We start from the raw sequence: 24,169 nt of genomic DNA, 5'->3' as shown, positions 1-24,169 counted from the left end.
GCTGCAGGAGTGACACCCATTTAATTAAGAAAGTATGGGGGAGGGAAGGGAGTTATAAATAAGGGAATAGCTAAATGATCAAAAGAAACTTTGTGTGTGTGTGTGGAGAAGAGCAACCACAGTAAATATGCAGTATCTGTATACATCCGTGTATATATTGGCCTCTAAAAGCATACCTACTGTACATCAATTAAAAAACTAAACGTTGTTTGGAAGGATGAGACTTTTATTTGGCGTTTATTTTTATACCACGCTGGTGGTAATGACACCCGGTTACGCCGATCGGAGGTCACTAAAATTAGTGTTGCTTCGGTGTGTAAGTTTGCCAAAAAAATGTCGGACTCCGTAATTTTCTCTGGTCCCCTCCCTGATCTGACCAGTGATGACATGTTTAGCCGCATGTCGTCATTCAACCGCTGGTTGTCTAGGTGGTGCCCTGAAAACAACGTGGGCTACATTAATAATTGGCAATCCTTTTGGGGAAAGCCTGGTCTGATTCGGAGAGACGGCATCCATCCCACTTTGGATGGTGCAGCTCTTCTTTCTAGGAATCTGGCCACATTTATTAGTCCTCCAAAACCCTGACCACCCAGGGTGCAGACCAGGAAGCAGAGTTGTAGTTTAACACACATCTCTGCAGCTTCTCTACTGTTACCCACTCTTTACTCCATCCAGACAGTGTCTTGCCCACGACCAAAATCTAATAAATTAGCAAAGATTCCCAAAGGAGTAAATCATGATAATCTAATTAAAATCAAAATAACTCCAATTGGGGAAAAAGTTAAAACAATTAAATGCGGTCTGTTTAACATAAGATCGCTTTCCTCTAAAAGTCTACTAGTTAATGACTTGATTTGTGATAATCACATTGACTTGTTTTGCCTTACAGAAACCTGGCTGCAGCAAGAGGATTATGTGAGCATAAATGAGGCAACTCCTTCAAGCTATTTAAATTTTCACATCCCCAGAAGTTCTGGGCGAGGAGGAGGAGTAGCAACAATCTTCCAGTCTGACTTACTGATTACTCCCAAAACAGTTAATACCTACAACTCTTTTGAACATTTAACCCTTAATTTCCCTGATCCAAATTTCAAGGCAAGAAAACCTCTTCTTTTTGTAACTTTGTATCGTCCACCAGGTCCTTACTCTGAATTTTTAGATGAGTTTTCAGAGTTCCTTTCTGATTTGGTATTAAATACTGACAGGGTCATCATAGTGGGAGATTTTAACATCCATGCTGACATTGAAGGCGATAGCTTAAGAGCAGCCTTTAATGCTATCTTAGACACTATTGGCTTTGTTCAAAATGTGAATAGTCCCACGCATTCTCATCTTCATACTTTGGATCTTGTGCTGACATACGGCATAGAATGTGAAGAAATAACAGTATTTCCTCACAACCCTGTCCTCTCTGACCACTTTCTAATAACCTTCAGGATTACTTTAACAGAGTTCTCCTCCCCCAAAAGAAGGTTCAATTTTAGTAGATCTTTATCAGATAGTGCAGTTATAAATTTTAAAGAATCTGCTTCACTTTCTCTCTCCTCTGTGTCACTGAGCAGTGCTGCAGAGTGCAAAAGTTTAGCTTATTCCCCTTCACAGGTTGATGATTTTGTTGATGGGGTTGCTAGTTCTCTGCGTATTGCCTTAGACAACGCAGCTCCTTTGAAAATGAAAACCGTTAAAAATAGAAAGCTTGCTCCTTGGTTTAATGCAGAGCTGCGTACTTTGAAGCAAAATGCTAGGAAACTGGAGAGAAAATATCGCTCCACAGGCCTGCGAGAGTCCTTCCTAGTCTGGAAAAATGGTTTACTGCTGTATAAGAGGACCCTTTGTAAAGCAAGAGCAGCATACTTCTCCTCATTAATAGAGGAGAATAAGAATAATCCTAGATTTCTTTTTAATACAGTTGCCAAACTCACCCAGAGCCATAGCTCTGTTGAACCGTCCATTCCACCTGCTCTTAGCAGCAATGACTTTATGGGATTCTTTATAAATAAGATTGATCTTATTAAAAATAAGATCATAAGCACTCCTCTATCCGCGATTGTACCTGAGGTAGTCATGGAATCTGAACTGGGTTTAGACTGCTTTGATCCAGTTGAACTCTCTGAATTAGCAAAATTATTGTCTTCATCTAAGCCTTCAACTTGTATGTTAGATCCAGTTCCAACCAGGTTATTTAAGGAGGTATTCCCTTTGATCTCCTCCTCCATTTTAGATGTGATTAATCTATCTCTGTTAAAGGGATATGTACCTAAAGCTTTTAAGGTTGCTGTAATTAAACCTCTGCTTAAGAAACCGTCTCTTGACCCAGATGACTTGGTCAATTATAGACCTATATCCAATCTTCCTTTCTTATCCAAAATTCTTGAGAAAGTAGTTGCCAAACAAGTTTGCGATCACTTCCACCATAATGAACTTTTTGAAGAGTTTCAGTCTGGCTTTAGAGCTCATCATAGCACTGAAACAGCTCTGGTGAAAGTCACTAATGATATTCTCATGGCCTCAGATAATGGACTTGTATCTGTGCTCGTCCTGTTGGATCTTAGTGCTGCATTTGATACAGTTGACCATAATATTCTTTTAGAAAGACTTGAATATTTTGTTGGAATTAAAGGAACAGCACTAGACTGGTTTAAATCTTATCTATCTGATCGAATTCAGTTTGTTCATGTTAATGATAGATCTTCAACACGCTCAAAGGTTACCTGTGGAGTACCTCAGGGATCAGTGCTAGGACCAATTCTCTTTACTTTATACATGCTCCCAATTGGTAGAATTATTAGACAGCATGGGATTAATTTCCACTGTTATGCTGATGATACCCAGCTATATCTGTCTATAAATCCAGATGAAGCTAACCCATTACATAGATTACAGGCATGTCTTGAAGACATAAAAACCTGGATGACTCTTAACTTTCTGCTTCTGAATGCAGACAAAACAGAAGTTATAGTCTTTGGACCAGAGTCTCTGAAAAAGAAACTGATTAGCCAGTCACTTCATTTGGATGGGATTAAACTGATTTCAGATAATAAAGTAAAAAATCTTGGTGTTGTTTTTGATCAGGACCTGTCATTTAAATCCCACATCAAAGAGGTTTCTAGAATTTCCTTCTTTCATCTGAGGAACATTGCAAAAATTAGAAATATCCTGTCCAGGGGTGATGCTGAGAAACTAGTCCATGCATTTGTTACTTCAAGGCTGGACTATTGTAATTCTTTACTATCAGGAAGTCCACAAACTGTAGTTAAAAGCCTTCAGCTGATCCAAAATGCTGCAGCCAGAGTTCTAATGAAAATTAAAAAGAGAGATCATATCTCGCCTATCCTGGCTTCTCTTCATTGGCTTCCTGTTAAATCAAGAATAGAATTTAAAATCCTCCTTCTCACATATAAAGCCTTAAATGGCCAAGCTCCATCTTATATCAGAGATCTGATTGTTCCTTATGTTCCTAACAGAGCACTTCGCTCTCAATCTGCAGGTTTACTAGTGGTTCCTAGAATTTCTAAAAGTAGAATGGGAGGCAGATCTTTTAGTTATCAGGCTCCTCTCCTGTGGAACCAACTACCAGTTTTAGTCCGTGAGGCAGACACCCTGTCTACTTTTAAGGCTAGGCTTAAAACTTTCCTTTTTGATAAAGCTTATAGTTAGAGTGGCTCAGGTTATCCTGAGCTATCTCTATAGTTATGCTGCTATAGGCTTAGACTTTTGGAGGACATAGGGACCCCCATTTCATCATTCTGCTTCATTCTCTCTCTGTTCTCCTATTCTGCAGAATCTGTTAGTTCAATCTCTAACCTTCTGCTCTCTCTGCTTTTCCTCAGAGTAGCTTTGCCTCGTCTGTTCCTGTTTGGCTGTGACGTCATCCTGGAAAGAAACATCAGCTGTGCTGCTTCTATCAACACCCTTGTTTATAGATGTTGGAGATCGGCCTGTTTTCCAGTGTGGTCCTGTTTCTCTGACCGTGACTGAGTGGATGTGCTTTCTTCGTCCTCTGGCATGGGAGCTGCCTTGGAGCTCGTCTGCCTGGCTGTGTGTTTCCTGGACGGGGCCGCCTTTTACAGCTGCTTTTTGTATCTCTGCTTCTGTCTCCTTGAACCCCAGTCGGCCTCGGCAGATGGCCGCTCACACTGAGCCTGGTTCTGCTGGAGGTTTCTTCCTGTTAAAAGGGAGTTTTTCCTCTCCACTGTCGCTACAAGCATGCTTAGTGTGGGGGATTGTATTTGAGTCAATGAGTCAATGCAATCAACTGGTTTTCCTTAGATAGAAAACTTTGTATCAATTTGATCTGGTTGAACTGTAAAGTGCCTTGAGATGACATGTGTTGTGAATTTGGCGCTATATAAATAAACTGAATTGAATTGAATTTCTGGAGTCAAAAAGTCAATTATGCAGTTTGCCATAACCTAGTGAATGTAGGGTTCACAGCAAGCATGTCAAAGATAATGTTCTACTCTGCTGACATTTAAATCAATCCTTGGTCACCTACATAAAGAAAATACCAAAAATTATGTAAAAACAACAAAGAAAAAACAAACAACATAACATTCCTACTTAAACACAGTAATGGCTGTATCGCTCATTTTCTTTAAGAGGGTCGAGAGAGAGAAAAAACAAAAACATGATCAACCAGTAAAGATCAAGAACTAAAATCAAAAGAATATGTGGAGGGAAGGGGTGGCAGCTAGAAAAGGGGCAGGGGAACTTGTTCCTCAAATAAAAGTACAAAGTACCTAAGAAATAAATGACTATGTAAGAGTTACAGAAAAAAACAAAAAAACACCTGGTTCTGGTCCACCTCCTCACACACCTGCAGATGGTTACCTCGTTAAAGGAGCGCTCTCAAGCTGCTGACTGCCACTACCTCGACGACAGAGTGTTTGCCAGTTTTGGGTACTCTAGCCAATCTTATTTTTGCTGAGTCAAACTGAGTTCTTGTCAACCTGAGTCTTAATCTTGTTTTTTGTCTTTGCATCTCGGCAGGAAGTCATCCTGCAAACTGGATGTTTCAGACCTTCTCTCCCTGGAAGGATTCTCTGAGCTTCAAACTGAGCTGAGGATTTAAACTGGAGGTTTGAATCCACTTCCCTTCAAGGGATCGTTTGAGCTTCACACTGAGCAAGGGATTCATCTCCACTACGACCCCTTCAAGTACCGCAGGAAATCTGAGTGGCAGTTAGCTTCTCCGTTCAGCTACTAACTGCCCTCCAGACAAAACACTGGAACTACCGCACACAGTCTGGAGTTAAAGAGTCAACAACTTCTCTGGAAACGTGATTCAGTAACCAAATTCTCCTCTTCAAGTTTAAGAACCAAATTTCCTACTGAGCCTGAACTAACCACTGTGTCTTCCTCTCACTTTTCAGTTCTGTTTGAGCAGTGTTCAGAGCAACACTTGATTCAGCATTATCTCTTCAATAAACCTGTTAAACCTTTCCCCTGGTCTCTTGATAAAACCATGACAATCTGCCAAGGTCTGATTTTGATTTTAATTTTATGTTGTTTTTAAAAAACATTAAACATCTACAAAAACTTAAACTTAATCAAAGTTTAATCAAACTTGTTGATTAAAAATGATCGAGAAAAATCCATGGACAAATAAGTCTATCGCGGTCACCTGAGGCAGGATTGAAAATGTGATTTTTCAAAGATCCTCTGACTGAGCTGAAGCTACTTATTTTCTAAATAGGAACAGTCCAAAATTTAAAGCTCCATTTATTTTTAAAGGATGGTAAAGACATACTCAAAAAAGATGAATATATATATATATATATATATATATATATATATATATATATATATATATATATATATATATATATATATATATATATATATATATAATAAAGTTTCAAAAAAGGCTGTTCCATCAAGTACAGGATAGCAGAAAAATTTCCATCCCTACAAAATAATGATAATTTTCCTCCCACTTTACAATTTTGTCCTACTTTGAATTGGTTCGGACCGAGCTTGGATTAGTTAACCGTGCAGAGCTCGGTTCCTTACCACCGTTTACACATCAAGCTAGCAAGGTTCCTCTCCTCCTATTGACGATCTGTGGTACTACTGCTCTCTAGAGGTAAATAAGCAAAACAATATGGCAGCGCCATGCGTTGTTTGTGGAGAGTCAGGCAAAGAAAGCAGCCTTTGGTGAATTCACTTGACAGAGTCTGCTTTTTGGAAGTAGATACAACAAACAATAGTCTAATCAGGGCTTACAGATGCAGATCACAATGACAGACGATGAGGTTTATCACACTGCTAAGTAGAATTATCACTGGAAATCGTGTGGCACGGTAGGGAAGCTAGTATTTTTATGAATGTCTGAAATTTCAAGACTACGGAGGCTGACTGAAAGGAGATTTCGTGGTCCGCTAATGCTCTTTGTTATCTGAGAACCGAGCCAGAACTGAACCGGGTCGAGCCCTACTGTTAAACTAGTACCAGTTTAGCGCAGTTCAGTTGTGTCTGGCGAGGTCTAGTTCGGTTGTGTCTGACATGGACCGGTTCAGTTTTGCAGGGTATTTACACTCAACAATTATCTCGGTAACTGTGCCCAGACCGATCTCTGCACGGTTTCAAAAGGGTAGTGTAAATGGGGCAGTTTCCACTAAAACACATTGAGGCTACTGTTTTAAATTTAAACAGTTTGAATATAGTTTAAGAGGTGTGAACACGTAACAAGGCACTGTTTTAATACAGAAGTTAGTTTTTAATTGACACTGTTACGTCAACAGCTGAGAACCCTAACTGTTGAATTAACTCATGCACAGCAGCATGCTACTTAAGGAAGCAGGAAAGGATAAAAGCCTGCATCTCTTCCAGCCTCTAAAAGTTTTATCTCCAGTGCCACCTTCCTTTATCTGACAGAAGAATCTCCTCACCCTGTTCTCCTCATATATCAACTCGTCCCAGGCAACTGGTACATGTCAGATCATATTTCTCAGCACACAACTAAGACCCTTAAGTCAACATTAGTTGCTCCACATAATGTGAACTTTGCATTTATAAATATCTAATGAACGGAGATGACAATAAGAACTGTAAATCTGTAAAGGAAAAAGAAAAAATCTGTCTATTTTATTCCTTGCACTTCCACTTTCAGCCAGTATAGGAGCAAAGGCGAGGCCATAAGCAGGAAACACAGCCATCTCTCTGCTGCCTTCTTCCACTCCTTATGCTTTTGCCTTCTGCCCCAGCTCAGACATGACAGTTCTGCTGAAGCACGGCTCCCTAACGGGTAATCAGAGGCAGCCTTTATTTAATGCTGTGAGTCGGAACGGGACAGCCAGTGATGGAGGAACTAGGGGGAGCCCTGCTGCTCTCTGTGCACCAGCCCATAACTGCAGATGAGACACTTCCCACAGAGCACTTAGTGAAACAACTTACCAGCTGTAAACAAGCTGAGAACAAAGTTAGAATGGCGATAAATACACATGGAAACTACAAAACATAACAACAAAAAATCTGCAGCTTTCCATAGCCATTCATGGAGCCATTAAGGTTATGGGGACCCTGTTAAAACAGTACCTCAACCAGTGACTCTTTTTAGCTAAATAACTTACAGCTAAAAATGTTTTGCTCCAAGTTTGCTTTATTGCGCAACTGAAAGAGGCTATATCATGGAAAAAGAACATTTGTAAGCTTTAACCTTTCTAGAATGTCATTTTGTCATCAAAACCCTTATACAAAAAAGCAAAATCTCAACAAAGCTATACTTGGCAGCTGAATATATGGGATCTCCAAACAATAAAAAAAAAAAAAGTGTTCCTTTGTGACCTCGTCTTTGCCAGCCCCAAAACAAATTTACAAGCGTTTTGTCCTTGAACACAACCCAATACCACCCGTATAAACAGCTGATGGACAGGCAACACTGTTACAGTAGTAGCTATTCAAACTTTCCCCATTTTCCTTGATGGGCCCTTGGCTGGTCCTTTGCTGGTCCCCTAAGATTCTTTTTTAAACATCAATCTTTGTGCTAAAATATTCTTTCTGGTCTTTCTGGTATCTGTTCGATGCAAACAGTTGCGAAAGTTGTTCAATGGCATGCACAAGGCTTCATGTAGCTTAATCACTTTGATATGGATTAATTGAAATATATATATATTAGGGGTGGAACGGTTCACAAAATCCACGGTGCGGTTCGGTTTCGTGGTCACGGTTTTCGGTTCGGTATATGTTGATTGTTACACCGAAAAAAATTAAATTATAAAAATTATAAAAATTAATGAAAAATTAAAAATGTATTAAATTAATGAAAAAATCCCCAAAATTAATGAATTGTAATTATTTTTAATGATCCGCGGAAACCCTGGATCATTTCTGTATGTTTTGCTGCTTTGAATTTAATTTAATCATCTGGCGCATGCCCTCTACGATCTACAAGGAACTCGGAGCGGCGCGGACGGGAGCCACAGCGGAGGCTGTAGGCTTTGCTTTGTGCAGGCGGTTTGGAGCGCAGCGGGGCGGAGCGCTGACGGAGTATGTAGGATTTCGGGGTTAGCATGACATGTTGGTCATGTTGCTGTTAGCATAAACAAACGTGTTGCACAATGCTTGCACACTGTTGCACTTTTATCCACAACTTTCTTTCTGCTGTCATCGTAGGTCACTCTAAATGCAAAGTGGTCCCATACAGCAGACCTATAAAGTGCTGCTGGCCCGTCTTCCAACTCCTGTTCTTTCCCACTCGCCATCAGTGATGGGACTAACGGCGTTGAAAGTAACGGCGTTACTAACGCCGTTACCTTGTTTTAGTAACGAGTAATCTAACTAATTACTTTGACTGTAACTATAACGCAGTTACCATTGCAGGCACCCCGTTACTGCGCGTTACTTAGGTCGCGCAATGAACCTTTTTTCATGATAGGACTCGTGCGCAGCTGCGTGAAGCTGACACCCCACCCACGTCAAAAAACTCTGCAAATAGACTGAATGGTTAGTGCAACGTTAGTGCAGATTTGTGCAGAAAAAAATATTGTTTGTGCTACTTTTGTTTAAGAGATATTAAAGATTATTTTTTTAGGTCATCCAGAGGTGCGCGCCTTGTCATGAGAGAGGGGAGGATGAGATTCCGTCTGTCAGTTGAATAGGTGGGTGTTTCTGCTGGCGGGTGTTAACGTACAGCACACACAGAGAGATGGAGAGTGAGGAGGATCCAGCAGCAAAACAGCGTTTTCCACATGGAAATACCGGTGTTACGTCGAGCTGCGTTTCCCCATCACATAACGGTTTCCTCTGCATCTCCACACAGCGCAGGCGGCACGAGTCACCGCGCAAGCGACAGGAAACGCGCATGCTCGCTAAAGGCGCGCAACAGTCGCCCTGTGCTCGCGCCACAGGAGAAGTATGGAGAGCGTGAACGATCAAATGAACCTGACAACAGCCAGAAATGATAGCCTATATGGAGAAAGGGAGAAATCTGGATGGATGGATGGATGGATGGATGGATGGATGGATGGATGGATGGATGGATGGATGGATGGATGGATGAATGGATGGATGGATGGATGGATGGATGCTCTGCCTTCTCAACCTACTGTATTTTTTATTTTAAACATTATTTGATGGCCTTTGTGGCAGGGATGGAGATCTATATTTTATGTCACACACAGAGTATACATCTAGATAGATAGATAGATAGATAGATAGATAGATAGATAGATAGATAGATAGATAGATAGATAGATAGATAGATAGATAGATAGATAGATAGATAGATAGATGTTGCAGTATCTATAACAACCCAAACACACAGGATTTCAGAATTAGACATCCCCAGTTATTAATTTCATATACTCACCAGATCTGAATGTCCTGTTATAAAACTTCACATCGCGTTCCCCCTGATGTCATTTACGTTGAGTTGCAATAAATGCTAAACTGTCTGCAGGTTCTTGTCTTTGTCGTCCTCTCTATTCAGCTGGCTTTGGAAACACACGGCGAGAAGGTGGGGGCTGGGTGGTGAGGTTTACGGGGGCGAGAAACGCAAAAGTAACGCAATAGTTACTTTTACTAGTAACTAGTTACTTTTATTGTGGAGTAACTCAGTTAGTAACTCAGTTACTTTTTGGGAGAAGTAACTAGTAACTATAACTAATTACTTTTTCAAAGTAACGTGCCCAACACTGCTCGCCATACCCACACAATTCTCCACAAAAACTGATTTTTTTCTGCTACACCCGGCTACGCTGCTTTGCTTCTTCTTCTTGTTTACTACTGGTGGTTGGCTTTGGTCGCTGTACCGCCAACCTCTGCTCTGGAGTGTAAACGCTTCGCCTATGAGAAAAAGGAGCAGCGAATGAACCGAATGCAACACACTCGAACCGAACCGAACGGTTCGGACGGTTTTCATAAACCGTTCCATTCCTAATATATATATACATATATATATATATATAAATAAAAACATATATTTATATATATAAATATATGTTTTTATATATATATAAATAACTTAGCATGGCAAGCATGCCTGATATGGACCTTTAAAATCAGTTATAAACCTAAAATCTTACTCAGTGACCATTTGAGAGTTAAGTTCTAGTGATCAAACTTTTCCTCCACCATCTCCCTTTTTTCTGCTGAGAGAGCAGTAGAGGAGGCACCTTCCCAGCCACGCTCTAGCTCAGTGCCTTTGTTCACGGCACTTCTCAGTGACAGCATTGCTACAAAGCAGGAACAGCCGAGCATGACGGCAGAAAAAAAGTGATTGTATGTCTTGCATCCAGATTAAAATCAGAGACAACTCCTGTGCAGTTTTTTTTTTTTCCAAAATCACCGGCGTTAGTGTAGTAGAAACCTAAGCAGATGCAAAACTGCAGCTTTCACACAGCCTCATAGCGTACATACACGTTTTGGCAGGATAACAATCACTGATTTTTTTACTAGAAGGACATTTTTTTCAATGGAGATGTTCTCATATGACATAAGTACTGGAGACTGGAGATCCAATCATTGAAATTAGAAAGGATTATATCATTGTCTCACCCTATTACTCAATTACAACGGCTGTTGTTGCACTCTCTTTGACTTTACGTCGGATTTTTTCATGTTTTAAAGATGTGTTGATTTTAAACTTCAATTAAAATTGGAAAAAATGTCTGATGTGTGAAATTGACTTCATTTTTCTGGTGTTTTTTTTTTTAGCTTTGATTCTTTCCTTCTCCTGTATTGACATCTATACTAGTATAGTGCTAACTTTTGCTCCCTTGCTATTAGCACTCCTATCTCTATCTCACCAAAAGGGACGATTCCAACAATCAGGGACTCATCTTCAGGCAGCCGGTAGGAAAGTAATGTTTTACTATGTTAAATATATAAATATATAAAAACAACCTTTAGAAGGGACATGTTTATTCTATAACTTTATTAGGCCCGAGCAGCGAAGCGCTGCGAAGGCCTATTGTAATTCGAATGTTTATTATTATTAGGCCCAAGCAGCAAAGCGCTGCGAACACCACAAAAGAAGCAGCAGGAGGAGGATGATGAGGATGAGAAACAGCATAGGCAGAAGGAGAATGAGGGGGAGGATGAAGAACAGGAGAGGCAGAAGGAAAAGGGGGAAGATGAGGATGAAAAAAAGCAGTAGCAAAAGGATGAGGAAGGGAGGATGAAGAAAAGGAGTAGGAGCTGGAGGATGAGGAGAAGGAGGAGAAGTAGCATAACGGTGATGAAGAGGATCAGGAGAAGCAGCGGCAGTCAGAGTTTGAACCCTTCCTGACCAAAGCTGTGGTTTTCTCCAGCAGATCCAGAGGTAAGGTGTGGAACTCGTTTTGCCGGCTGGGGAGGATCGAGGAGGCGGCGCTCGCTTGGCTCCCGCGGTCGCGACAGGCCAGGCGGTGCGAGCTGCGAGGGCCGCGCAATGCCGCTTGCGGCTTTAATTAAAATTATTTTTGCATAAGTAACTTTGTCTAAAAATGATATTAGTATTTATTTAAGATAAATAAGAAGATAATTGTTTGTATTATGTTGTATAGTAGCATTACATTAAAAAAAAGCTGTCTGGGGGTTCAAATGTCCTGCTTCTTGGAAGGATGTCTGCCTGTTCCAGCTGCCTCAGATGGGAGATTTATTAATCAGCCTTCTTTCATATCCGTCAGTATCCCTCATACCCTGGATCTAAAACCCCAGGCCTTCATTGTAAAACTGTCATGCTGGCTGGCCGACAAAAAAAAGAAAAAACAATCTGTCCTGAAAACCAACATGATTGTTTTACCGTTCATACAGCTAATATTCTTACAATGGGGGGGATTTTTAATTAAACTTCCTATTTCAGAAAATGCAAACCGTCTCTGTTTTTATTTATTTCATGTTGGTGGTGCTTTTTTTTCTCTGTTTTGAATAATGAATCTAACATTCATTAAGGTTGTTTTTCTTTTTCTTCCAAAGGTAATGATTATTGGTATAACGGAACTCATCCAATAAACGCTCCTTCTAAAATCCTCAAGTTCCTGGAACGCACCAAAGTGTAGCATTTAAGATCCTTTTTTCAAAGTTAAAAGACCTTATGAAGCAAAAACTTAATAAATAATAAATAAAGAGAGTAAATGTTGGAATACAAGTACAGAGGCAGATCAATGAAATATAACTGTAGTGGAGGCATAAATGATATCCAAGCAGAGCTACATTTGAAGTCCTATTCAAACAATTCTGGCTTTGCTGTTCTATACCAACTACATTTATTTCCACGACCAAAATTCAATCATTTGTACTGATTATCAAAGAGTTTCAAGTTATCTATCTAGTGTTATGTATTAGTTTGAGAAGAAAAAATAAATTAATGAAGCTACCAATGCATTATTTAGTTAGTATTCTTTTATGAATATTCAAAGAAACAAAATCAGTCCAACTCTGCAAGATTTAATAGATAGTACAGTCAAGAGGCATCTTGTTTTAGTTCATTATGAGAAAATTGTTAATTATCTGCACTTTAACTACAAATTGCTGTTAGGTCTGTAGATAATTTTTTTAGATGAAAAGGTTAGAGATGATTTGATACAACTTTTAGAATTCCAATTGACACTAGCATTGCAGCTAAGACTTAGACAACTTTTATTGTCATATTGTATACACAGAGAGTACACAAAATGTGAATTCGTTTCGTACAGCTCTCATGACATTTCACTTTCTTAAAGTGTAAATATGCAGTGTTTTGGTTTGATTTTGTCAGCGTTATGCAGAATTGGTGACATGATTTAAAGTTTTTTCAACAGTTCAGCTGTCTGATGGTGGTGGGGAACACTGCAAAAAATTTACATCTAAATAAGTCATTTTTTTCATAAAATAAGTGCATTTTCTCTTGAATGGGGGGGGTAAGTGAGATACTTTGCCAATAGAACAAGACATTTTACAGTTAAAATAAAAAAAAAGCAACTGCATTGTCTTATTACAAGCCCATACTATCTAATTATCTTATTTTAGGGGTAAAAATACTAATACAGTTGGAAGTTCATCTTATTAACCAAAAAGAATTAATGGTAAATACACTCGATTTAATAAACTTTTACTTATTTCTAGATTTTTTTTTTGCAATGACTCAAAAATAACAGTCCATGGTGGGGGTGTCATGAAGCGGTGTTTGTTTGGAGGACCCAAATGCAGAGACCAGTTGGCAGAGGTGAAATTAAGTGGGTTTATTAAGGTTCACAGGAACAAGGGCAGGAATCAAAATCCAACAGAAAATAACAAACGCACCAGAACCAAGGAGACATCAGGGGTAAACTAGAACTCTAGGAGCCAGGAAGAGACGAGGAAGGCAGGCGGATGTTAAAGGTGAGAAGGCGTAATTTTCAGATCGTTGAAAAGACATCTTTTCAACTTTTATTTTTGGACTGAATTCAGATAAAATCAGACAACTTTTAAAGGACTTCTGGTGTTGGGGGGGAATTGTGTCAGAGGTCATCATACGAAGTGCTATCTGAATAGTGCTCGCACTGAGGAAGGAGCTAGGACCATGAAGCTTGAAGCTCCTGACATAAATGCAGTTAGCATAAGGACCTCCCAGCTTCTCTTGCTGCTGCTAGGACCTATACGGTTACCCACAATCCTTTGTGCGACAGACCGTATAGGGATAGCCTACCTCATAGAGTTAAATAAAAACACATTATTGCTTAATTATTGCTTCAGACACACTATTATACATGCCTTCATTTGTTTTGGGTTTTATAACGGAGAGCTCCAGTTATTAATTACATTCTCGTAACTTTTGATTTTTGTAGTTCTTTTCAGGAAGGCTGTAGTCCCAATTTGACCAGCATCATTCATGGGTGTGTCCATGGCATAATTATGGCCAAAACGCTGAAGGCTGTCCGGATTCAGTCTTTCCTATGCTGGATGGTCTTATTACTGCTGACCCCACGAAAAGCAAAGGAACAGGAGGTAGGAGTTATGTTATCACAGGATACATAGACTGCTCAAAGTTTAAGGAAGTGCACCCTCAGACGAGAACAGGTTGTCATTTGTCTAATATCAATAAAATTACCATAATAATATGTATTTACAGGTCTCATCAAACACTGGGAATTAAAATAGCAGATTTGAAATCAGCAGTATTTTTCTGTGCAGTAATTTCTTTCTCACCCTACATGGACAACATTTTCACACCATGTTCGATTGGTGCTGTGAATGTTAGTGTTTTGGGTTGATTTACATTAGTAAAGTCAGAAACAGTCCCTGTGAAATGAGAACTGTTACTGATAATGACTTCACAGAAGGGCCAGTACAAGAACTCAAAGCTATCAGTTTAATGTGTTTATGTCTACTCAGTAGTGATCCATTCCTGTGGCCTTTTCCTGATAATGTATCGTGTTTTTTTTTTCATCTATACCTCAAAATGTCAGTGGGACTGTACAGCATTTTGAGTCACAACAATAGTAAATAATTACCAGCAGTCAAGGTCCTCTGAGGACAAAGTCTGACATTTCAAAGCACATGAAGTCAGCATTTTCAAATCTGCTCCTCATGCTGTAACCAGGATCTTTAGGTGGCCATGATGACAGTATGTCAGAAAGGTGTAGGGATGGATGGCTTACCTTCTGTACCATAAATGGACAGAAACTGAAAGAAGGAGCGGCATGAAAGAGCAGGAAAGAAAGGAAAGTGTATATAAAGAGACGGGTGGCTTGAGCAAGATAAGGAAAAATGTTCCATCACATCCCGGTGGCATGCTATTATCAGCCGTTTGCACCCGTGCCAGTATTTCTAGTTGGACAGGCAGAGACAACATCACTTTAAGTTGTTTTATTTCCCATAATAGGAAAAATGGTAGGAAGCAGAGTTTGTAAAGCACTGATTTATTATTAGAAGTCTTAAAAAAAACACAGATTTTCCGATAACAACCTAATGATTAATGATGTTCTTAAAATTGGCTTTTTTTTTTAGATAAGTGGAACTTTTTCAGACCTTGAAAACCTTTAAAGACAAGCCAACCCCAAATGAAAAGTGAAATAAGATTTTTATACATTTGCAAAGGCGAATTAAAGTCCAACATATTGGCCCTCAAGGCCACCATCAATGAACTGAAGCCATTTGGTGGTTTGATTGGGTCCGTGAGGCCCCCATCAGGTGGGATGATATGGGGCCACGGCTCACAGGTTTTCAGGTCTAATTTGCCTGTACTTCTCCCTCAAAGAGAGACAGGCATAATTAACAGGACCCAAACACCCACCACGGGCTGAACAGAGTCATTTAGGGGAGCGACTCGGGAGGAACGGCAGCAAATGAAATGTAATTGCAGTGGGAGCAGAGGAGCCGGGCTGCCGTGTCGGAGGCACTGATGTGTGCGTGAAAGAGAAAGAATGAGAGAATGAATGGGGCAGACTGGAGGGAATGAGGGAGTAAATGAAAAACACTGAAGTTAGATAGAGAATATGCACTTGAGAGGAGAGCAAGAAAAAGAATGACTGATGAGGGATCATGAGCGACAGCCTGGAATAAACAGTCAGCAGTCATTCCTTCAGGTAGGAACATTGCACCATGTTTCATTCAAGACTGTGAAACAGATTTAAGCTGTAAAATATATTTGATACATTTGGAAACACATGTTTTTAGGTTTAGGTCACCTTGTTTGAGTTTGTAGGTAAAGTCAAATAAAATGTTATAGTTTCACCCTGTGTATCTGTGAGCTAAACTCTGGTGGGGTCTTTTTAATCTTACCAAAGGGGCTTTAATTGACACTAAAGAAAAACACACTAGCTTTAGACTTTTTTAATTTGCTGTCATAATCCGGCGGTAGTGTTTGAGTCTTTGAAACAGTCGATTTAAATTAATGATTCAGTTTTACTCAAAGACCGAAATGTTTAAAGTAGTAACTCTGTTTGGAAACTGGTGTTTCTTACCAAACTTATATTCAATATGGCTTCTTTAAAGGTCATAAGTAGCTACTAATTTTAAATCAAAATGATAAATTTTTCAAAAATAATACATGCACAATATGTCTAGAGTTTTGAAGAACATTGAATGGCAATGGCATTTATAAATAATTACTGTACAGATTTTGACTGGTCAAAAATACGACGCCAACTTTAAAGGAAAGGATTCTGCACCAATAGTATTACTGTTAAATAATGTAAGATTGAGTTCAGGTGTTGCTCCACTGTAGCGCTGAAAAATAAGCTCTTCTTGGTGTTGCAGTTCTTCTATTTATGGCAGAAAATAGAAGAAGCAAAACAAGGGAGAACATAAGTCAAGTTTTTTAACAATGGTGCTGACTTTAGGAAGGAAAGGTTGACAAAGCCATGATGGCAATTATTTTGCATCCAAGTAATTATGCAGTTCTTCATGTATACACCAGTGTTGCCAACTCAGCGACTTTTTCGCTATATTTAGCGACTTTTCAGACCCCTCCAGCGACTACTTTTCAAAAAAGCGACTGGCGACCAATCTGGCGACTCTTTACGTTGCCACTGGCGGCTTTTGGAGACTCTTACATGAAAGCATGTATCGTTCCCACTCTTGTCCTCCAGCGGCAGCTGCTGCCGTGGGGCGCCTCCACCATCCCAACCCCTTTCTCCCACTCCCACAGGAGTCCCTCTCAGCGCTGCAGTCAGAGCTGGATGTTTACCCTCAGCGTCCAGACTGCAAATGAAGCGCGCATGCGCCGGGATTGACGGTGCAAATTGATCATGCGGTGCCGCTCCGCCCTGACTTACATTCAAGGCGGGAGCGAGCGGGATGTAAATAATATATAATAGTGTTTTTACTCACTTTTTGTCTTTCTGTAATGACATTATTTCACCCACAGCATCAATAACATGCACATCACTTCCTGTGGCAGATTATGCAAATTAGGCGATTACGTCATTTAGCGACTTCTAGCTACTTTTAGCACAGCCAATAGCTACTTTCCTTACTGAGGAGTTGGCAACCCTGGTATACACAAACACATACATTTTAAACAGATGGTGTCGGTATCAGCAAATACTGCACAGGCAGATATCAGGTATTGGTATCGGGGCCAAAAAATGTCATCAGTGTAACACTACTCAGGAGTACACAGTTCAGTGCTTTTATGACGCAAAGTGTCAATTAGTCCGGCAAAAAAAGCCATTGGATTAGGCGATATGCAAGTTTCTCAAATAAAGGGGCCCTAGGGGTCTGAAAAGGCGTTAGATTTAGCAACAAAAGAGCTAAATTGGCAGCACTGCTTTCCTTCTTGACATGCAAGTTAAATGTTTCCTAATGCTAGCTTTTCTTATCTTATTTTCTTATCAGTCAGAGATCTGAAAGATGTTTAAGGTTCTCAGCAACTGGAGCAGGGCACAAACAGTTAAGACATATTACGTAGCTAAGCCGTAGTTAGCCTTTAACTCACAGTTCATAATTTCCCCAAAAATATATATTTCTAGATTCTAAATTTATTTTGAAAACCTACTGTAGCTATTATTAACCAACTTCATGCTTTACCTTGCTTTGTTTTTATTTATATTTCCAACATAGCTGCCTTAAAAAGTGCTTCCATTGGGAGTAATTTGTGATTCACTGCCTAGCCTCAACGTGTCAAACTGAACATCCACAGACAGCTTGTAGCCTGCACTACAATTACACCTGGCCGGTGAGACTTGTTATTATTGCATTTTAACTGACCTGTGAGTACACACCACAGAAGCTACTAAAACACTAAATCCCTGATTGGACCACAGCCGTTTGATTGAGCAGCAGAGCTTTCCCATCCCTCTGCTCTACAGCAGAGCTTTATGCTGAAACCCTTAATCAAATTTAATCAATGCACCGGAAAAAAAACCTGCCAATCCAAAGATGGACTCGCAAAGTAGCTTCGGGGGAGAAAAGCTGTCATGGCAGTTTTTGAAGGAATAAAATGTGCATAGTTTGTGCAATGTGTTGACAAGAGTCGATTGTAATCTGTAGCATTTGCAGGCAGAAGTGTAATAGTAAGATTTTAAGGCCTGAGAATGTTCTCCTCCTTGGCTTGCTCTTTTAATAAGCATATACTGTAAGATCACCTTTACAAAAACAAAATTGTTGAAGCATACAGATATGTGGTAACATAATGCCAAGAATAGACGTCATCAGCAATGAATATCATCATCATAGTCATAGGGGCTACTTATTTTAAAATCTATCATCCCAGAGTGACGATAGCTATTTTAGACAGTAGAACATTCCAGATTGTTGCCTTGTGGGCAATCGATTGGAGTGCTTATGCCTTTGTCGGTTGTTTTAAAGTAGTAGCCATTCAAAATGTCCCCTCCTTCCTTGATGGGCCCTGGGCTGGTCCTTGGCTGGTCCCCTACAATTCCTCTTTAAACATCAATCTTTGTTCTAAAATATTCTTTTTGTCATGATTGGATGTTAAGATCTAAAGAGAAGCGCCATCTCATGGTCAGACCCTGTAATTCAGTGGAAGCACAGAGTAAAAAAAAAAATGCGCGAATAGGAGAAGGCCAGTGGCTGGAAGTGGGAGGGGATTTTGCTGGGAGTCACAGGGGAGTGGGTTGCAATTCAGCAGCTGTACATCATGAATCAAAGACAATGATTAAACCCATAGAGCTGTGTACGTCATACCTCTACACTTTAATGTAAAAGTCAGTCCACGTGTATATAAGCCATCCTTATTGTACATATGTCACCTCAAATCTCTGCGTTACTCCCTTGTATTCTTAATTATTTTGATTTATTATTTTTTATTTTTTCTTCATTTTGTGTGATACATGTTTATTCTTAATGCACCTTTTCCTCCTTGTTTGCACCTTCTTTAAAGGAAAATTCCGGTTTTTAACACTTTTAGCCCATTTTCTGTAGTGTCCAGGATGAAATCGAATGATCGACACCAAAATTTTGACGATTGCTCCTGTCTCTGCTTTTTGGCTCATGCAGAATTCCCCCCTGGCTGCTTCAGAATGGCTTCCATAGTGCATGTCCGATAATGTCCTTAAAACAACCTTAAACGTTCTTTTTTTAAAATATGCTACTCACCGGGTCGTCAGCGCTGTTCAATGACGTTCCAAAAAAAGTTTCGTGAAGAAAAACCGTTCCTGTAGTGTTTTATTTAGCATTCGATTTCATTCTGGACACTACAGAAAAGGGGCTAAAAGTGTTAAAAACTGGAATTTTCCTTTAATTACTATGCCAATATGTGACCAGTGAATTTCTCCGCTGTGAGATCAATAAAGCTCATCTAATCTAATCTAATCTAATCTAATCTAATCTAATCTAATCTAATCTAATCTAATCTAATCTAATCTAATCTAATCTAATCGCATGCAAACCGTAACACAGAAAGGTTAGCATTCTCATCAGCTGCTTTGCATTATGCATTTTATTATAACATGATTCCTGTTGCTGTGAAAGAAAATGTTTTAAGCACTGCGCTGCCTCTACCATGTTTTATCATGAAGACGTGTTTTCAAAGTGACTAAGCGAGAGAAGAAAAAAAAGCTGGGCTGCACAGGTGAATATAAAGAAGAAATGTCTGTCTGTCCCACTCTTTTTGAAAATAATGTTTCCATTTGGAGGCAAAATAGACATCTCCGACCATATTGCTTTCAAATGTAGACGTATCCATTCATCCATCATGGACAGTTCGGTGGTCAATCACAGGGAGACACTCAGCAAAAGCATGCACACAAGCATTCATGCCTATGGTGACAGATTATCTAACCTAACATACGTACAGGAAGCTGTAGAACCTTCTCGCTGCAAGGCAGTTGTGTTTTCAACAGTGCAACATCACTTATTTGCAAGGTTTCCTAAATGTTTGCATCTTTATGATGTAAATGACTTCACGCTGCAAAAACAGTAGCGTGCTGTGCATACATCTTTATACTAGTTTTTATATTTTCCACAGTTGAGCTTAGTTGTTATGTTTTCAAGTGGATCTTAAGGTGCTTTGCTGCTGTAAAGGGGCAACAGCTTGTTCCTTAATGGGAAACAGAAGACATATCCTGCGGCATGTGCTTCTGTTAAAAAGGTCTGGCGACTCCTATGGCGTGTGAGCTTCAGTTGGTTGTGTACAAAAGCCGGAGCGCAGCATCACACAGACCGGAGCTATCGAGAGGAACATCACTCAATCTCTTTGAACTGTACTCCGACTGAGGCATAATATTTCACACATTTTAATGAGTTTATTATACCTATGTTATGTTTTCTTCACATGTGTGTTCTAAAAAATGCTAATTTAAATTATTTTTAAGCATAATTTTAATCCTAAATGTGTAGGACCATAATATTGAAGCCGAAACCAAATCTGATTTAGAACATCTTCTTATTTTGTGAGGTCTAGATCCCACAATGGCAAAGATTGTATCTCAAAGGGCATAGGGCCCACAAAGGTGTACACAGAACCAAGGAAAACCCTCTTGTACATATGCCATGGCCTTTGGCGCCAGCGAGTAGCAAAGGTAGGTGGGGCTACGTCGTTAAAAAACTGTGCCTGTCACGTGTACGTACTGACAAATGAAACCAACTTTCTCTGATTTATCTTTTCTGAGATGGGGTTTTAAAGAAGAAGTCCATTCTGGACCTAAAACTTTTACGTTTGCAATGATTCAATGAATTAAGCATTAATCAGTGAAACAATAAAAACGGCAATTTTGTCTTTCCTTTATGGGTCCTTGGCTGGTTCCCTAAAATTCCTTTTTAAACATCAATATTTGTGCTAAAATATCCTTTCTGTCATGATTTGTGGACATTAATATCTAAAGAGAAGCATCATCTCCGGGTCAGACCCTCTAATCCAGTGAAAGGGTGGAGTCAGAGTCAAAAAAAATATGCACATCCAGGAGAAAGAGGGGGTCACTCAAGTGGCTGCAAGTTGGACGGGATTTTGCTGAGAGTTGCAGGGAAGTGGGCTGCCATTTGTTTGGGGCTTGATTGGGGGGAGCCATTTTGAATGGCTGCTACTGTAAAAGATGTTTGACTGAAAGGAACTGGACGTAAACACTGATGGAGGCTCATTTGACTCGGCTCTCTAAACAGAATCAGCTCTTCAATTAGATCAGGGGTGTAACAGTGCCGATGGAACCAGAAATACATCTGGGTCACAATCGATTGCGTTTTATGAAAACAGACCAACATTACCCCTCTTTTACTGATCACTATCAGAAAACCACCTTCATGAGCACATAAAACATTTCTTTCCCTTACTTTTCATGTGTTTTTGTATTATTTAAAACATCAATGACAACAATAACAGACCATATAACTGAACCATAAGTCAGCAGCAGTACAGTTGCAGCCATTCAAAATTGCCCTTCCCAGTCAATTCCCTGGAACTCCCAGCAACATCCCCTCCAACTTACAGGCACTCTTTCATATTTTGTCACTCTGACTCCATCCTTTCACTGATTTACAGGATCTGACCAGGAGATTATGCTTCTCTTTAGAGCTTAATGTCCACAAATCATCACAGAAAGAAAATTTTAGTACAAAGATTGATGTTTAAAAGGAAATTGTAAGGGACCAGTGAAGGGCCCATCAAGGGAAATGGGGAAATTTTGAATGGCTACTACTGTAGTATTAAAAATTGTCTGAGTTTGTTTAACATTAATCATTGTACTAGAAACCATGTTAGTTTGCAATGAATACTTTCCTTTAAGGCAATATCTTCCCATTATGTTCTCTCATGTCTCAGAAGCAGCTCTACCAAACATTTAAAGTACAAACGCATTTTTGAAATATTAAAAACAGCAAACGGATGACTGCACATCACAGGAAATGAACCATTACAGCTTCGGGCATCTGCAGTTGACCTCTGATGCATCACACACTTCACCCCTCCCCGCTCTATTTGTTGAGTCCATTATATTTACAACTATAATCTTTGGACATTACAGTCATTATCAGCGTTTATCACTGACGCCTGAGAGCATTTAGGTTGGCCTTGACCCACACGGTCAATTCGGCGGCTCTGCTCACCCACCTATCCCTCTCTGTTTCCCACTGTCCCTCACCCTGTCACTCTCAGTTTACGAAGCACTGGATGAGGAGTGACCTGGAGGTCAACGTCGTTCCTGTTGCTCCCAGGTACGCCAGCCCAAACAAATTGGGGTCGTTGCGGAGCTAAGGAGGTGTGAGCGCGCTCCCCGACAGCAGTGTGTTCAGATAAAGGGGGATTACTGTGTCTTCTCCCATTTTATCCCTGCAACATCACCTTCATCATCTTGTGAAGTTAACCATTCAGTTGTACACCTGTTCATCGGCTGTTAGACTCCAATAATATGCAGCATATCTCAGAGACAACAGCAGTAATCCTGGATGGTAATTAAAACAAAACCCACCATGAAAATTAGCAGAATATTAGGGTAGAGGAAGCATAGAGGTCAACAATACAATTAGATCCCTGTTAAATGCCTTTTGAAATGCCTGTTGTCCTTTAATAGCCATTTCAATCCATCATTGGAGGTGGTTTTTAATGACCTTTAAGTACAACATATGAAAGCTGTAAAGCAGAAATTATGGCTATGACGAGATATAACACGAAATGTCTGTGTATAATCAGCTCATTTCTGGACTAATCCCCCCCCCCCCCCCCCTTAATGGCCACTGAAAGCAGAAGCAGAAATCTAAATGTCATTTAAAGGACATTTAACAATACTTAGTGTAGCTGGGAATCCGGGTTTACTCATATAACCAGCTCAGTTATCTAGGGGTAAACTTGATTATATTTTAAGAGAAAATTTGAATACTTTCACCGTCAGCCCCATGCCCTCTAATACTGCCAGGAAAATGCATCTTACTATGTGCAGCTCCAGGTAATCTCCCAGTCCTTTGGCGCTCTCCACCCTGACCAGAATGGCTTCCTTCAGCTGCGTGCTGAAGCCCACTGCCAGCCGGTCTGCCCGTGTGCTCGGCCGGTCATTGGGTGGCCAGGTGTATGTGATGAGGGCTCCGCCTCGTCCAAAGATGTAAGTTGTCCCAGCTGCCAGAGAAACGGAAGAAACAGCAACGTTAGGACAAATGAAATAAGACATTATTATGGTAAAATGTAAAAAAAAAAAAAAGGAAAACTGATGACAGATGCATTCTCAAACAAAACAGCAAATAGTAAACTACTATAAAGATGGAACAACAAAGAAGTGCAAATTTGACTTCCTGCACTGTAAAGAAGGCTTTCTTCTCTTTGTGTTGTCAAAACATTTCAGCTAGCGTCTGTGCTTCCACTTCTGATAAAAAAAAGCGCTTTTGTTGTGTTGAGCACTTTGTGGAAATAATCCGTGTACTCTAATTTGTCATATATTGCTTCCATTCAACTACAATAAATGTGATTTTTGCGGAACAACAACTAAAAGAATTCAACACTCAGAAATACAAGTGCAGCTATTTATTTGAAAGTCAGTGGCATTTTATTAAACACACCCTTACTGTGACCAAAATGACACATATTGCATTGCAAGAGCATTCGTAACTCTTATTGGCATCTCAATTGCATTCTTGGTACAATCTGTATTTAAATGAGATGTTATGTGAAAGACCAATAAAAGGTTTTGCAAAGCTGTTAGGTGGAAAAATTTACCAGAAAGGGCTTTTAATTTTTCGACAAACACAAACTAATAAAGTGTGATAAACATAAAAAAAAACACCAATTTGACTGGAGTCATAACATACCCTGAATGTCAATATATGACCCTTTCTAATGTACTAGTAGTCATACTAGTTGTGACTAGGTCGTGGGGGCAGCAGTCTCAGCAGAGACTCCCGACTTTCC

The 24,169-nt window shown here is 39.8% G+C and overlaps 1 protein-coding gene across 8 annotated transcripts in view; it reads right to left on the bottom strand.

Moving 5' to 3' along the window:
* nrxn2b (neurexin 2b) overlaps positions 1-24,169 on the bottom strand; it is a 1,247,190-nt gene that overhangs the window by 220,290 nt on the left and 1,002,731 nt on the right. For all 8 annotated transcript variants that reach the window (XM_038268483.1, XM_038268482.1, XM_038268476.1 and 5 more), the window contains one exon: positions 23,202-23,383. In XM_038268483.1, coding sequence (XP_038124411.1) covers positions 23,202-23,383 — 182 coding nt within the window. The remainder of the gene's footprint in view (positions 1-23,201; positions 23,384-24,169) is intronic.

The sequence above is a fragment of the Cyprinodon tularosa genome, unplaced genomic scaffold (genome assembly GCF_016077235.1).
Source record: "Cyprinodon tularosa strain WSP-4 unplaced genomic scaffold, ASM1607723v1 ctg70, whole genome shotgun sequence".
Taxonomy (NCBI): domain Eukaryota; kingdom Metazoa; phylum Chordata; class Actinopteri; order Cyprinodontiformes; family Cyprinodontidae; genus Cyprinodon; species Cyprinodon tularosa.
This window is presented reverse-complemented; position numbering and strand designations above follow the sequence as displayed.